A 16,960-nucleotide genomic window follows, 5' to 3' on the forward strand; every position below is an offset into this window, starting at 1 on the left:
GAACTACTATCACTTCAAAATATACCCTCACTCCAATGAATTTGGAAGTAAACATCATCAGAAGTTACACAACAACAGTAATTAAGTTTTAGTTTATAAGATTATAATTTTTAACTTTTAACTTTACACCTGAAGATGGTTCGATGTAACCGAAACATGTAGTAAAAAGATGTACCAAATACGTAAATGATATTTTAATATCTTATGTATAAATTTTATTTATACTATACATTTGTGATTAGACGGAAAAAACACGAATAATTAAATGGTCAATTTCATTGACATTACTGTGTTGAATATTTCGGGCAAAAACCTGGGTCCACATTTTCGCGTTCCGCTGTTATGTTATGGCAGTGCGCGTCAGTGTGGACCCGGCTTTAAGAGGTCGATAAGTAAAAATGAAACTTAAAGGTAAAAAGAAGGAGACAAAGCTAAGACTTGAGAATAAGTGTCCATATCCAGAAAATCATTCCGTACCGAGCATATTTTATTAGCCACGTGATCTAATTAGAGGTTTGTGGAGACTATTACCGATTGGGTACAAGAATGCTTTGTGGGGTGGAGTTATTTTATCAGGTGTCGTGGCTGATTTTCAAAAGACATGCGTAATTTAGAATTTAAAAAGAGCCGGTTATGACGACAGGCGTTTTACTTCTGCACGCTGTCAGAATTTTCGTTCACTGTTCAACTTTCAAATGCGGCAAGCAAATTTTTTAAAATTTTGGGACTTTACTGAGTTACGACTAACTGACCATGAGTGCAGAATGCAACATGCGTGTCATTTCAACAATTTTAGCTTTCCTGAATTTCTTGTCACAGTGAACTTACTAAAATTACAGCTGTATGTGGTATCTTGCTTGGTGACACACCCTATGCGACTCCACACCCTCCACCCCCCCACCCATTTAAAAGAAGGTTGAGGTGAAACAGGGTGTTTCATATTAATTGTTGTTGAAATAAAATTCAATATGACACTCCTGTTTCGATCTTTACTTTTTATGTATGTGGGGATGGTTATTCATGTAACAAATGCTTCGAAACCCCTCTGAGGCTTAAGATTATGGCAGAGGAGATCTCTATCTATCCACCTGTCCGAAAGTCCATCCACCTGTCTTTATTATCCAGAGTTTCCGCATAAAACACAGTAACTATGTATAAGAATTATTAAGAAATCTGTGATACTCCTCATTCACGGTGGACATCGTGGTCTCTTACAACTGAAGAAATTTTGAGGTAAGGTATTCCTATTTATTATTATTGTTCGTCACATTTAATGTTTTCATCTGCATTTGTGAACTCGTGTAAGAGAATTAGTCTTGTCTTCTTTTGACGTAAATACGTCTATATGGAAGGGTCATTCGGGAAATCAGCGTTAGGAAAATGTGTAAGATTCATATCAAGAATGTGTAAATATGGCCAACCAACCAAAGAAGCTAACTGAGGGCAGAGGCCTGCGCAAGCGCAAGCATCGTCCCTACCTAGGTGAAACCATTCCTGCGCACAAGACGCATTGCTGGAAATGGTAAACGGACGTAATATAAGAACGGAAATTTTGCTAACGCTAACGGGGTTTCGTCGTGGCGGGAGCCTCAACCATTCAAACTGGGATCTGTTGCTGCTGATGGGAGGTTATCCCGTCAGGCAAGTTGTCGAAGGAATTTGGTTGGTTGGGTCTCTGGGGTATGAACCCAGAGAGGGAGGGGCCGTTTCGGCTGAAGGCCTCTGCGGCATGGGGGGAAGATCACTTCAGCTGATGGCCTCCATGATCGGGGGGAAGGGTGGCGGGCCGTGCCCCTATTATGTTACCCTGGCATTCGCCTTACAACTGAGGAAAGCACGGAAAACCTCAGTCAGGGTAGCCGAGTAGTCTAACCACTCGTTGTGCTGACTTGGCCGTCTTTTGGGGACGGCCTCGGCTGGCCTGCTGAACATCAGTCGCCCTCGGTTGCCCTTGGGCGACCTCTGGCAGCCCTCATTCGGCACGAGTGCCTCCCGAGTTGCCGAACTAAGGGGTTCCCCACACCAGCTAGCCTCGAGTCAAACCTCTCAGTTAGTGCTCTGATGTGGTCGGCAAAGAAAGGGACCCCCAGATCCTTATGTATTTGCCTGTTACTAACGTACCAGGGCGCGTTAGTAACAATGCGAAGACACTTGGATTGCAGAACTTGCAGCTTCCGGACGTGGCTGCGGGCAGCTGACCTCCAGACCAACCAACCAACCAAAAAGCTAACTGAGGGCGGAGGCCTGCGTAAGCGCAAGCATCGTCCCTACCTAGGTGAAACCATTCCTGCACACAAGGTGCATTGCTGGAAATGGTAAACGGTCTTAATATTAAAAAAAACGGAAATTTTGCTAACGCTAGCGGGGTTTCGTCGTGGCGGGAGCCTCGACCATTCAAACTGGGATCTGTTTCTGCTGGTGGGAGTTTATCCCGTCAGGCAAGTTGTCCAAAGGAATTTGGTTGGTTGGATTTCTGGGGTTTGAACCCAGAAAGGGAGGGGCCGTTTCGGCTGAAGGCCTCTGCGGCATGGGGGGAAGATCACTTCTGCTGATGGCCTCCATGATCGGCGGGGGGGAAGGGTGGCGGGCCGTGCCCCTATTAAGTTATACCCTGGCATTCGCCTTACAACTGAGGAAAAGCACGGAAAACCTCAGTCAGGGTAGCCGAGTAGTCTAACCACTCGGTGTGCCGACTTGGCCGTCTTTTGGGGACGGCCTCGGCTGGCCTGCTGAACATCGGTCGCCCTCGGTTGCCCTTGGGCGACCTCTGGCAGCCCTCGTTCGACACGAGTCCCACTGGACACAACCAAAAAGCTAACTGAGGGCGGAGGCCTGCGCAAGCGCAAGCATCGTCCCTACCTCTCTCCAGGTTGTGCCGGTGGGGATCTCGTCCACTCCCAATCCTCCACTCACTCACTCTCAATCCTCGGAGATCTGTCAATCTACTCTCTCCGCTGACCTCCAGATCGACAACTCCTGCGTGCGTAACAATGCTTTACCTAAGGAACTAATTGTTACGTCATCTGTTTACTCGTCATTGTTGTGTTATATTATCGCCGTCAACAATCCGCTTTCGTCATTGCGTAAAGAGCTTTGCTGTGAATCGGTTGTAGAAGAAGTGCGTCGTGGACTAGACAATTTTGTGCTGTTAAAATCCTTTTAGAACATCACAAGTTCTTTTCTTATATAGAAATTATTAAGAAATCTGTGATACTCCATTTTAGTTTGGATTAAATTGATAAGTGCCGGTGGACATCGTGGTCTCTTACTACTGAAGAAATTTTGAGGTAAGGGATTCCTATTTATTATTATTGTTATTATTATTTGCAATTGTTTCTCTAATTGTCTGTGGTATCGTGAGGGTTGATGTGTAATCGTTAAACATTCACATGCCAGCAACGCCATAAGGAAGATCTCGTTGATTCTAGAGGACTCTACTTCTGTAACGTTGGCTACTGGAGGAATTCTGTAGCCAACTTTGCCCTTAAGGGAGGATAGCAGCTGGTTCTTTTTATGTCATGTTATTGGCAACGCCCGATTGTCTGATTTTATTTGTGCTGTCACGAATACTAAACAATTTGAGGTAGAATTTCCATTGAACTGTTTTCTAGAGCACGAGGTTATTGTACTCCAAATACCTTCTGCATTTATGGTAAATATTTCAACTTTACAGCAATACGAAAAAATCTCTTGAATTAATTTCGTAAATCTTTAAATCGGAAGACGGTCTAAAAAATATTTAACAACTGCAAATAATCACTGCTTGCAGCGCAACCCATAAATACAGAATGCAGCGTTGAAGTTGCTAAAGCTGATGGTTCATGCACGAAGTGTCGTGAGAACTAAGAAGTTTTCCTTGAGCTCAGTGCGTTACAGTAGCCAAAGTCGCTTGTTGCTTTTCAGTTTTAAACGACGAGGAACCAACTGACAAGTGTGAAATCTTCTTATTAACTGCTGGCGTCATATTGAGGGAACGTAAATTCTGTTTCTCGGAATTAAAATTGTAGGAGGTCAATGTTCGTGAACCTGCTTTGATAAAAGCGCCGGAAAAACTTTTTGATGGATCCGACACATTATTTATTTAGACTAGACACATTTGAAATTTAATTTGGTAACGACTATTTTGATAAAGAAAAACACAGAAGTTTTACTAGGCGCTGGTAGAAAGTTGGGGATGAGTGAGGTTTTCCGAGCGTTTCCTCAGTTGTAAGGCAAATACAAGGGGATAATTCAAAAGGAAGACGGCCCGCCACTCCCAAATCATTAAGACCTTCAGCTGACGTGAGCCACTTATGGGTTCAAATTCCAGACAACTCTCCAACCAAAATTCTTTTCATGAAGGACGAGTTGCCTCACGCGATTATTCTCATCAGCAGCAGCCACAGACCGTCAAGGCTTCCGCCGCGACCAAACCCTCGTTTTAGTTATGAGGCTCTGATTACCATTTGCAGCAAAGCGTTTCTTACGCAGGAATGGTGTTTTCTTAAGACAGACTCGGGTCTGTGACCTTAGATCCTGTAATTTCCTCTCCGAAACGAAATATTTTCGCTCTCTTAACGCGGTTGCGTTCCTGTCAACAGAAACCATTCTTCTTGTCAGGAGTCGAACCCAGTGTCGAGGCCTACGTTTCCGTAATCTCCTCTTGGAGGCAAGAAACTCTGATCCTGGCGCCATTGTTCTCTCTCGATTAGTTTCGGAGTTAAAGTGACCGCCCTAGCCGGAAATCGAACTCAGGACACCTCTCCCAGAGTTCCGACCTTCCTGTGTTCTCTCATTTGTCTTATGGAATAACCACGCCATGTTTCTTCTTCACGGGCCACAAGCGAACGAGTAAAGAAATGTCAACCCTCAATTTCGAGTCTACCCATGGCCGGTAGACTCTGCGGTATTTACTAAGGGGAAATACGACAGTTTCTTACAAATTCATCTTCTGGGTCTCAGACAGTTTTCGGGCTTGTGACTTTAGTCAATCGAATCATTTCCCAGGAACAAGAACAGAATTTGCCTTAGCGCCATTCTACCCTAGTGCTTGATGTCCGAACAACAGAAAATATATTTCCCGGGATTCGAACGAGGGAAACCTTTTCTCTGACCCAGGGGCAATGGACTCAATAGCGCTCGGGCCCCTCAAAAATTTTAAATTTTTAAATAAGGGCAATTGGAAATGCAGTTTTTTCTTCCGAATATTTTTAAATTTATTCTCATCTTATTATTAATTATCGACTTCTTGCATTTATGATTGAATGTAACCTAATTATAAGTTATATTAATTCTCTTTGTATTTTGACGTAAATACGTCTATAAGGAAGGGTCATTCGGCAAAAATGTGTTACGAAAAAGGGGAACGGAAAAGTGGAACCTGGTTACCTAGGGAACGTCGTGTTTATTCGGCATTGTTGTGTTACATTACTGCCGTCAACAATCCGCTTTCGTTATTGGGGAAAGAGCTTTGCTGTGAATCGCTTGTAGAAGAAGTGCGTCGTAGAGTAGACAATTTTTTGCTGTTAAAATCCTTTCAGAATATCACAAGTACTTAACTAATATAAGAATTATTGAGAAATCTGTGATACTCTCTCCATTATATTTTAGATTAGATCGATCATTGACGGTGGACGTCGTGGTATCGTACACTTGAACAAAGTTTGAGGTAAGGGATTCCTATTTATTATTATTGTTCATCACATTGGCCATCAGGCTGTTGATACAGCACACAAATAATAAAGAATTGAATTGAATTGAATTGAATTTAATGTTTTCTTCTGAATTTGTGAACTCGAGTAAGAGAATTAAACTTGTCTTCTTTTTAACACAATTTCAAGTAATATTAGATTGACTTCTGTTTGTTCACGGCATCATTGATAGTAAAAGAATATTCCAGTAGGCAATTAACATTTTACAATTTTAAATGAATAAAAAGTTTTTCGTAGACCAGAATCTTAATAAAAATATATGAATGCTAAGAAGTGGGGTTTATATTCTGAATAATAATTCTAACACTTTACATCTCTTGTTACATCGACATTATTAAAGCGTTTTAGGGAACTGAGAAGAAATTTTATTTCGGTTTTACAAGCCTAATTATCGACGAATCTCCTATGATCTCGCTACAACAGCAGATTAAATCCGGGGAATGTTTGCTGTTATTGAGTGCAAAGTATTTATGGGTACAAAACGTGGTTTTTCACTTTGAGGGAGGAACATAGACTGAGGGTCTCTGAGAACAGAGAGTTGAGGAAGATGTTTGGACCCAAAACGGGGGTGGGACAGATAATAGAGAAAATGCATGACGAGCTCCTCACCCGATGTTGTTAGAGGGGGTGGGCAGGGGAGGTGTGTTTAGAATTTATTGGTTCGGAGGCCTGAAGGGAGGAGACCTCTGGGGAGACCTAGACGTAGATGGGAGGATAATCTCAGGCGGGATCTATGGGAGATAGGAGTTGAAGGAGACATGGTCCGGTGGAGGGCTTTTGTTAATTCGGTGATGAATCTTCTAGTTAGTTAGTTAGTTAGATGGCACTATAAGCCGGTGTCAGATTCCTCCATGAGGAGTGCCTTTTTTCATTATTATGCTTTTGTGCCTTCCCACATTTCCAAGTTACTTTCTTTCTGTAAGGTGGTCCCATATGTTCCATTGGAGTACAGGCGTTATCTTTACCTTGAGCAGAGTCTTGGCCGTTGCTTGTGATTGATTACACTCTAATGGTAATACTGCTCTTGTTCACATGGAAATCGAAGACTGTTTTCAGTGTCTGAAGATAAACACGAGTTCACTGTGTGGAGTTTCACATTCTAACATGCCACGTGGTCATTTTTCATGCTCTGTCTTTCTTCTGATGGGGTTCTCAAAAAGATTTCATAATTGCGTCTTGGGGTAAAGTGACATGAAATATGAAACTGTCCACTTGTCTTCATGCAGTATTTGGGGTTTAGAATTTATGCGCTATATATCAGTCATGGTTTTCCATCTCAAGAGGAAGTCCTAATGTCTTTTAATTTCGTATCGCTGTCCCGCCATGTTCGATCACTACCAAGGTTTATTTTAGTACTAAATATTATGTTATGTAACAGGCAATTTTACGTGCTAATATAAATTAATTTTTGCTTTCTTGATTATTTTTAGAACTTTCTGGCTTAATTGTGCTGGAATGGCAGAAGAAACTCCATTGCAGGTAACATTTTGTTTGATTTTTAAGTAAAGGCTAAATAAAATTCAGTATACAAGTTTATGAATGGAGTGGATGTACTTCGAATGTGACTTTCATTTCACATTAATGTGGAACTGTTTCATTCTGTAGTGCAGGGGTTTTCATGAGGAACTGACGGCTCCTTGGCTGGTAAAACATTCCCCGTTCTTTGTGGAAAGCAAAAGTTCGTTACGTGAATTGGACCTTGTCTGAAGCCAATTGAATGTAGTGGGATTTGAGACACTCGATGAACACTTTGTTAAGAACTTGTTCACAGCTATCCTCACAATTTTATTTACATGGAAAGGGTTAAATTAATTTTGTGGTGGAAGTACATTCAGCTAGTTTACCTGACCTATCTTCTTTGTTTAGCTACTAGATGACAAACATGATAATTGGATCAGAACTGTCTTTAAAAGGTTAATTATGCACAAGAGAATGTATCTGATTAATTGCTGACAACTTTAGGCAAAAGGTATGCTGTTGTTTTAACTACAACCCAACTTGGTTGGGTGTGCCAGAGTTTCAGCCACTACGAAGCCACGTGTAGATCTGATATGTTGAACTAACGCTGTTATAAAGGGGCATTGTATGTATAACTCTTGTTTGCCTAAAAGATTGTCTCTTATATGTTAATTTCTGTGAGTGGTTATTATTCATCGTTGTACAGTTTAGAAAATGTTTACCAGAGATTGTTTTTCTGCAGAAAGCACGAAGGTGTGCAAGGGAGGCAAGACAGAAGTGTACGGAGGCAAAGAGACTGTATGAAGATGCTATACAATGCCTTCTGGATTCAAAGAAATGTATGTTGAGACAAATTTGCAGTTTATTAATATAAAGTTTTGAGACAGTCTTAAAATGTATAAGTATTTTTAAAACCCAAAAGAAATTTATGGGACTCAATGTAGATCAGAATTCTGAGATTAATCAGCAGTCAGATGTGTGAGTGGAAAAGCGTCTTGTAGTTCGTGCACTTTACGAGGCTTCATATTGAGTCCACTGGATGGGATTAAAGGTAGCATACTGTAAAAAAGTAATGTAAAGTTTGCCCCGCTACACGCCATGTAGGCGTTTGGGGGGAGTGGAGGTATAGCTCCTCTCTTCCTTGACCTCGGCACTAGATGGGGGGGTGAGTGGTCAGCATCACGCCCCGGCCGGCTTTACCCCCGGGAAAGGACCCCGGTACCCATTGGATAGGAGGCTGAGTGGGCCCCAGAGCCGGTCTGGACGCAGAGGCTAGAGGAAAAAATCCTCTGCCCCCGTCGGGGATCGAACCCCGGTCGTCCAGCCCGTAGCTAGTCACTATACTGACTGAGCTATCCTGGGTAGCAAATTGTGGGAATAGCATAATTAGAATAAATGCTCTACGTATCAAGGTCCCCCTCCCTCATCCTTTTATGTTGTGCGTATTTTATAGCCAGCCGAACTGGTTACTCATACTTTTTGGTCATAGTGATGGTTATAACATCCAGAAAAATAGGTAGAAGAAATGTCCTGATTAATGGATGTTTTAACTTCGGCTGTCCACTATGGTTCATCTTAATCACAATTCTTACTCTACGTTCAGTTCGATTTTGTTAGAATAGTATCATTGGTGGATATGGTTCGTAAATGCCTCATTGCCTCTGCCTCTCACTTCTCCTCGATGGCTCTTTTTAATTTCCTTTCAGCAGAGTTGGTTTGTGTTTGAGCTTTTGGTTATTTCGAGTCACATTGTAAATACTCAGTAATTTTTAATAAGACTATTGTGCAGGTTGAAAACATTCCAGTCAGAGCGTTGACAGGGACTAGAATTTTTTTTTTCTCTCTCTCTCTGAATCTGCCCTGTCCAATGGATCCTGAAAGTAAAGTGGCTGCACCATGAAGCTGACTACTCACCGCTGTTTACTGTCCAGGTCTAGAATGTATGGATCTTGACCTCCAAGGCCCTGTATGCTTGTGCACAGAGGCAACTTTAACTGTACTGTGGCATAGCGATTAGGGCTTAGGAGGATTTTAAGGCAAAACTCACAACTGATGCAAACAATAATATGCAGGAGTCCAACGTAAATGTTGCAGATGAAGCTCAAGGGGCGAGACCAAAGGAGGGCAACAGGACTCAGAGGAATAAGCGTTTGGATGGAGCGGCGAAACTGAAGGCTGGAGAAAGTTGTTCAAAGTAGGCGAAACCTTTTGTTTTAATTATCAGTGTATTCATATTTCTGGATACAAGACTGTAATATTCATGTATAAGTTTTGCAGTTGTGCGGGTATTTTGATTCTGGTCAGCAGAACACAAGATCCTCTGTACAAGTATTTGCACAGAAGAAATGTCCTTTCTCTCTTATAACTTATTGATTTTCTTTCTGCAGGAATAATTACGAAAAGAAGTTACAGACCGAGCTGGAAAAAGCCATAATGGTAGAGAAGCCTTGTGTGAAGGGGTCAGATGTGGCTGGGGTGGAAGGAGCTAAGAAAGTTTCGAAGCAGAGTGTCATTTTCCCCATAAAGTTTCCACACGTGTTCCCTGGAAAACGAAAACCTTCGAAAGGAATATTAGGTTTTGGGGTAAGACTTTAAAGATGCTTTCACGGCATAAGGACTTTGTTGTCACTTTTTTTCACAACAAACCAGCCCCGAATGAATAAACAGAATAGTATGCAGAGGTACATTTATGTAATTCTTTCATTGGGTTGATTTGTTATAATCCTATAACATTATGGACAGCAATGATCATACTCAAACAGTTGAACATCTTATCTGAAGAATTCATTATATACTCCACTCTTGACGAAGGACTCTTTCTACAAACAGCAGTAGGGGGTTGTCATGTTAGCAGTTTCCATGGCATGACATATTGTGTACACTTTATTAGATAACACACTTAATGAAATGTGACCATCTACTGCAAATTTTGATACAAACATGAGACTACGATAAATGAACTTTACAGCCAGTTATGTATGCAAAATAGCAAAGAATGCAATTGGAACATAAATGTTCTCCAGTATGGTATACAGTATTTTTGGTATTGTAGTTTGTTGGATTTGCTACACATTCTGGCATATTTACATTCTTTGTATAGTTTACAAATACTAGAAAGTTTGTGCAGTTTTTGTCATGGCAAACTTTTATCACATTACCCTTTTTTCAGCCCCAAAGGAACAAAAAAGTCATACTTAGCAAAGGCAGTTGTAACAGAGGCAAAGGATTCCACAATTTTTCTCAGAAAATTTAGATTAAAATGAACCAAAGCGTAAATTTGCCAGTTGTGCCGTACGGTCGCAAAACGTGGTCTTTCACTTTGAGGGAGGAACATAGACTGAGGGCCTCTGACAATAGAGTGTTGAGGAAGATATTTGGACCCAAAACGGGAGTGGGACAGATAATAGAGAAAATGCATGACGAGCTCCACACCCGATGTTGTTAGGGTGAGTTGAGTGTTTACAAGGCCTGAAGGGAGGAGAACTCTGGGAAGTCCTCGGCGTGAGTGGGAGGATAACATTAAGATGGAGATGGGCCTCGATGTAGCGAACTTGCTCAGGATAGAACCAGGTGGCGGGCTTTTGTGAACACGATGATGAACCTTCTGGTTCAGTAAAGGAAGTGGACTATTCTTTGACGAGCCGAGTACCAATCGACTTTCCATAGAATATCTTGCACATTGCAGTGTGTGAGTAGCGTGATCTAGGCCTGATCTACGAATGCGTTAGAACGACTTAGAGCTTTTGTGACTGTTCCCAACTGTAAATCTCGCCTTCATTTGATAAATTTAAGTGACGTATTGCGCTCGTGGTTTATATAAATGTGTAACTTAGGCAGGAAATTCCTTAATCACGTAAGCTCTTAAGCACTTTTAGTTCTACAGAGAGAGAAGAACTCGAAAATTTTATGCTTATGAAAAGGCGTAGCCTTCTTTTTCCAACATTGATTTGTTAACTGTCTAGTTCTGCATCGAAAGTCACATACTTTCTATGGCATATTTCTGTCGTAATTTTTTTTAAATCGATTCACCAGAGTAGAGGCATCTAAGACTTTATAGATTACATTGATATTTTATACGTAATGTCTACGTAGATTACATATAAGAAGATGAAATAACTTAATATTGTCTAAATCAGTCACATCTTCAGGGTGATTAAACCAAGAAGAGTGAGATGGGCGGGGCATGTGGAATGCATGGATGGGACAAAAGGTGTGCACCGGTTATTGGTTGGGAAGCCTGAGGAGAAGAGGTCGCTGGGGAGACCAAGACGTAGATGGGAGGATAATCTCAGGCGGGATCTATGGGAGACTGGAGTTGAAGGAGACTGGATTTTGTTGGCCCAGGACAGGGTCTGGTGGAGGGCTTTGGTTAGTTCGGTGATGAACCTTCGGGTTCCGTAAGCCGTCTAGTTAGTTAGATTAGTCACATTTACAGCTTTGTCATTTTGTATTGAATCTCAACAGACATTTCTATAACAAAGAAACAAACTGAGTTCATGGAACCGAAGCCCTGCTTGAGAATATAACAGTAGCCCATGTAATCAAGTGCCTCGCCATTTATGAAACATTAAATTTCATGTTCGTGTTTACAAGACTCCACCTCTAAGCCATATCCACAAGCAGATGAAGTCAGGGCACACCTTCACCCCCACCTCTCAAAGATCCATTTTAATATTATCCCAGCAACGCATTGGACTCTCAAGTGACCTCTTCCTTTCAGGTCTTCTTGTATCTGCCATGTGTACTACACCCTGATCTGACAGCCTACAATTTATTAATTAGTGCAGGGGCTGATAAAGCTCCAATGCAATTTTCGCCATTCCCTTGTCAGTAACTCTCTCGCAGGACCAGATATTCTTCTCAGTACCGTGTTTCCTCTCAGTCACTCCCAGTCGATGTGCACACGCGTCGGTATAAAGAAAAATCTGTAACAGCGATCGACTGTTTTTCAGGAGATGGAGTCAAACCAAAGTCGCAGCCGTTCTCAAGTCGGCGTCAGGTGCACGTGCACCGAAGCATTGGTCCGTCTGAATAAGCTAAGAGAGGAGAACCTCTTGTGTGACGCGGTGTTGAGGTTGGAGGACGGCGGCGTCTTCCGAGTCCACAGAGTGATTCTGTCGATGCGCAGCGAATATTTCAGGTTTGTTTATTCACTGATGTGGTTGATTAACACGTGAAATAAGGACATGATAAACGTCAATTCGTATGTGAAATGTTTCATCCCCTTTGATGCAGAAATCTGTATTTTTATACGGCTGATTGTCTTTTGTTATTTGTTCATTGTCATGAAATCTCACGGCGGTGAGGAAGACGAAGAAGAATATCTTCTGGGCGTTGCGCCGTAGAAACTGAGTGGCATTTCAGACGTACTTAATGCCTTCTTTCCTTGATGATGGAGGCAGAAAGCACCTCTGAAACGTCCGATAATTTCTACGAGACAACATCCTAGAAGACATACGTGTTTTTTGTACTAATTCTTAAGTGCGGTTGTACCAAGGCGACAGTCAATCGATCTGGAGGGAGAAATAGAATCCATGTCCAAAACGTCTTCGTCTTAATACATAAAGACGACCGACAAAATCCAGAAGAAAGTCGGTAATGCCCGGAACATTGAAAGCAGCTGTGAGTCGCTCTGTCTTAAATATAATAAACTGTAACAAAGAACCTCGCGAGAAATGTTTCATTATTACGAGAAACTCGATCGATAATTATTCATACGTTAATTTGCTTGTGTTTTAAATAAAGTTGCGGCGAGTTCTCGAAATGAGAAATGAATTTTAACCACGAGCCATTGATTCTGTCTTCCAAGAGACGTTTCTCACGTCTTGTTACGAGCTGTGCCCTCTTTCAGTTTCCGACAATCAAATCTTTCCGTTTGTCTTGCACTGCAAATCCCTTACTTTGTAATAGGAAATTGTTTGCTGGTTGGTGATCGCTTCTTAAAGGCCTCGTAGAAACATCGGCTTTTCTTTTAAGTTGTTTATTGTCGGGAAATTGCTTTGACAGAGCAAATAAATTTCATATTTCGAACTGATCAATCAGTGGAATTTACAGCCCGCGATGTATGTTGAAATATTAGCGTTGGCTTTAAAATATATGTAGTACTTGTTATAACCTCAGATTTCTCTTGAAGGAGTCAAGGGTATGTAAGAAACGAGGGTGGCCATTCTATAGTACAAATGTTCGCTGCTTGCTTTCCGATTTTTAAGTTATATTCTGTTAAGACTACGCACGCTCTTGAACCTCTCGCAGTTAATCTGGTCCCATTCGTACTTATTCTGAGAGTTTTTAATTATTCAGGTAACAAAAATGCATCCACCACATTGACGAAAAGATACTTTTATTTGGCTACGTGAGTCATAAAAACTTAAAGTTTGTTCGCATGTCTTGTAATTTTCTGCTCGCCGTTTCTCCAAATCGATGTTTCAGGACCCTCTTCACGACAACACTGCACACCGGTGAGGAGACTGATATTCTCCTCCGCGGAGTCAGCTCAGACATGATGACCCAGATACTGGATTATGTTTATTTGCGGGAGGTGGACATTCGCTCTGACAACGTGAGTCATCTGCTCGTGACGGCTGAGTACTTGTTTATACCAGGCGTTACTAAGCTCTGCTGCGACTTCCTCAGGGACGCGATGGACGTCGTCAACTGTATCGACATCATGCAGTTCGCAAGGTAATTGATGTTCATTTGTCATTTGCTGTGACGCCAGCCTTCGTCGCTGGAGCTTTACTCAAGAGAGCAGCCGAGTGCCAGGTCGGAGATAAAAGCCTCTGACTGAGGATTGGGCGAATTATAAAGCGTTTGCAGGTTGTTATTAATGTGCCTGTAATTTAAATGTTCGGATTTAACTGCGTATGCTTTGATGGTCATTATGACCAGTAGATGATTAATTTCACCATGTAAAGTAAGTAAAGTAAAGTTTGTCCCACTATACGCCATAAAGGCGCTTGATGGAGAGCAGAGGTATAGCTCCTCTCTTCCTTGACCCCGGCACTAGATGGGGGTGAGTGGTCGGCATCACGCCCCGGCCGGCTTTACCCCCGGGAAATGACCCCGGTACCCATTGTAGAGGAGGCTGGGTGGGCCTCAGAGCCGGTCAGGACGCAGAGGCTAGAGGAAAAATCCTCTGCCCCCGTCGGGGATCGAACCCCGGACGTCCAGCCCGTAGCCGGTCACTATACCAACTGAGCTATCTCGACCAATTGGAGGTTCATAATTAAATCTGTCTTCCTCTCGAAATCCTTTTCTGTTTCTTTCTCTGCGGAATTCCTTGCTTCTCACATAATCCTCCCAAATCCCAAATCAACATTCAGCCCCACATCCTTCTGCGTACAGCAAAATCTCTGTTAACCCAGCCTCGATTATCCGATTCCCGCACTAAGCGACCGAATTTCAACCAGATCGGTTGCGATTGGATTCCACCGGCGAAAGTGTTTAAAGCGATGTCCACGCGGTACAGTTCATTGACCTAACCTCACCCCAGATTTTGCTGATTATTATGAACACTTCAGGACATTTAGAGAATTGGTTATTATCGGGCAAAGACAAAGACCAACCCGCTGGTCCCCGTAGAAGCTGAACCCTTACTCCTTCTTGTTCAGGACAACATAGCAAGCAAATCGACTGACATCGGCAGAATCACACCAGAACCTTCAGTTCATGCGATGGACAGAATGACTGATAAATTCACTATTTTAGTACAGGGACTCCCTCCAACAGCGCTCACGAGTGACTTTTGCCGTCGGCTTGTGCTCGCGAACGCCCGCATCATTCGCTGGACACTAAAATCTGTATTGAGTCTCTACTTATTTGTTCAATTCCATGACCACGTTCCCCTTTCCCTCGCTCGTCAGACCCGTGGTTCCCCCCATTTAGTCCGGTTACACGAGGTTTCACGGGATTAACACACACAGTTACCAAAACGTCGTTTCGCCAAGGTTAAGTCCAGAATTCAAAATTCTAAACTTGTTATCTCACTGTCTTGTTCACTTGCGTACACCGTGCCCTTGTTTCAACCTACGACCTTTTCACGAGGACGAGCGGGCATTGCCTGGGAACCTTTAGAGCCGAAAACATTCTGTTTTGGCACGGTTAAACGGAGCGTCTCTCAGCGTTGCCTCTCCACGTGTCTGCTCTCAGTCTCGCTCATTTGGGCTCCAAAGGGCTAAAGTAAAAACTTCAGGCGAAATAGTGTGGTGTGCAAATAGTTGAGAATCCAGTTCTTCCTGCAGTGTTTCAATGTGTCAGCGTTACCCTCGCTGTCGCAGGTTACACTTCTGCGCCGACCTCGAGACTCCCGCCCGTCGCTTCGTTCTGCGCCACTTCGTGGAAGTGTCTCAGCAGAGCAAAGAACTGCTGGAACTGCCTGTAGAGGAGCTGCAAGCGATAATCGAGGCCGGGGAACTGAACGTGAAAGACGAGAAATTCGTGTGGGAGTGCATTCTCCGGTGGATCAACCACGACACGGACAACAGGAAAGGTCACATCGCGGGCCTTTTGAAGGGCGTCAGACTGGGACTACTTGGCGCAAAGTTTCTCAAGGAGACGGTCAGTATGCCCCTGAAATCGTGGATGTTTATGGGAAGTGAAACCCGCATTTTCAATTCCATATTTACACGTGTTCTTAACTAATTAATGCAAATTGTAAGCCTTTTTCTTCGTCACGTGTAAACCCGTCTGTCTGTCCACAGTTCCAGCTCGAGAACGTCTAAACGGATGTTCATTAGATTTAATGCTGATGAGCTTTAACGGAATCTGTTGACACATTCCGATTCTGGTTAAAATCTTGCAATAACAACGTGTAAAACTACACAATGTTTTGAATTCCTTATTCCGCGCAAATTTTCCTGCGTAAGAAATTCCCAGATTCCCTTAGTTGCCATGGTTACAATAACTTCCTGTTTAATGCCGCTGGTAACACGCTTCCATACGCGTGTGTATGTGCAAAACAAATATTCGATTCGTCCTTTTATGCAGAAATGTTGTTCGAGTTAATAATCGTCTTTTATTCATCGTCTTTAAGTTTGACAGTCCGTCGGCGCTACAATCTTTTATTGTAGTCTCAGCTTTCATTAAGATCCATTTAGCGTTTCAGTCCAACTACGGCATTCCACCGTTAACTGCATTCAAACGTCCACTCAGCTCGAATAGGAAAATCATCCAACTGATAAATCACGTCTTCTGACGCAGCGTTCAACTTAACCAAAGATCCTATTGCCATAAGAAGCGTGTCTTAGCTGCTCTAATAATTTCACGCATCTCCGACGATGAACACTTAGCATGATAATCTTCAGCTGATTGACCACATAGGGACAACAGATAACCGAAATTGCAGCAAGAAAACTTCGTTCCACATCCAAGAGTAAATTACCCCAGAGGCTTCAAATTAATAGACAGCTTGAACATTCAAATATTTTAAACGTAATCTTACGAAGCAGTCATATTCCTTCTTCCATTATACCATGCGTTTAACCCGAGAGGAAAAATGTTTCTATTCTAGGTCAAATGTCCTGTGAATTCAGCCACTCACCTCTTACGAATATTCGTAAAACAATCGCACGGATTTATAAAAACGTTATCTGAGTCAAATGTCTTTTCAACTTATCATTTCTATCTTACTACTTTCGAATACTAAAAGAGAACCACCTGATGATGACTAATTAAGGTCGAAACATGCAATGGCTCGTAATAGACATCGAGCCCATAACCTAACTCTGTTGTGTTGACGGGCCTTCCACCCAACCATCAACATGCAGAAGGTTGCCTCCGTTGGCACTCGAAGCAACTAATTGTCATAATTTTCT

The 16,960-nt window shown here is 42.4% G+C and overlaps 1 protein-coding gene across 2 annotated transcripts in view; it reads left to right on the top strand.

The window, feature by feature from the left end:
• Window positions 1–3,096: 3,096 nt before the first annotated feature.
• The window catches only part of LOC110839612 (kelch-like protein 10), a 165,206-nt gene continuing 151,342 nt past the window's right edge, over window positions 3,097–16,960 (top strand). Inside the window, exons 1-8 of one of the 2 annotated variants that reach the window (XM_087345194.1) lie at window positions 3,097–3,287; window positions 7,121–7,169; window positions 7,891–7,987; window positions 9,243–9,342; window positions 9,536–9,731; window positions 12,101–12,288; window positions 13,578–13,829; window positions 15,425–15,704. In XM_087345194.1, coding sequence (XP_087201320.1) covers window positions 7,146–7,169; window positions 7,891–7,987; window positions 9,243–9,342; window positions 9,536–9,731; window positions 12,101–12,288; window positions 13,578–13,829; window positions 15,425–15,704 — 1,137 coding nt within the window. In that variant the 5' untranslated portion in view covers window positions 3,097–3,287; window positions 7,121–7,145. Of the gene's footprint in view, window positions 3,288–5,488; window positions 5,648–7,120; window positions 7,170–7,890; window positions 7,988–9,242; window positions 9,343–9,535; window positions 9,732–12,100; window positions 12,289–13,577; window positions 13,830–15,424; window positions 15,705–16,960 lie in introns of those variants that run through there. The other variant, XM_087345195.1, reaches the window with a different exon arrangement.

Source organism: Zootermopsis nevadensis, unplaced genomic scaffold (assembly GCF_977971745.1).
Source record: "Zootermopsis nevadensis isolate Lab colony 2312 unplaced genomic scaffold, Znev_1.0 Znev_ptg000008l, whole genome shotgun sequence".
Taxonomy (NCBI): Eukaryota; Metazoa; Arthropoda; class Insecta; order Blattodea; family Termopsidae; genus Zootermopsis; species Zootermopsis nevadensis.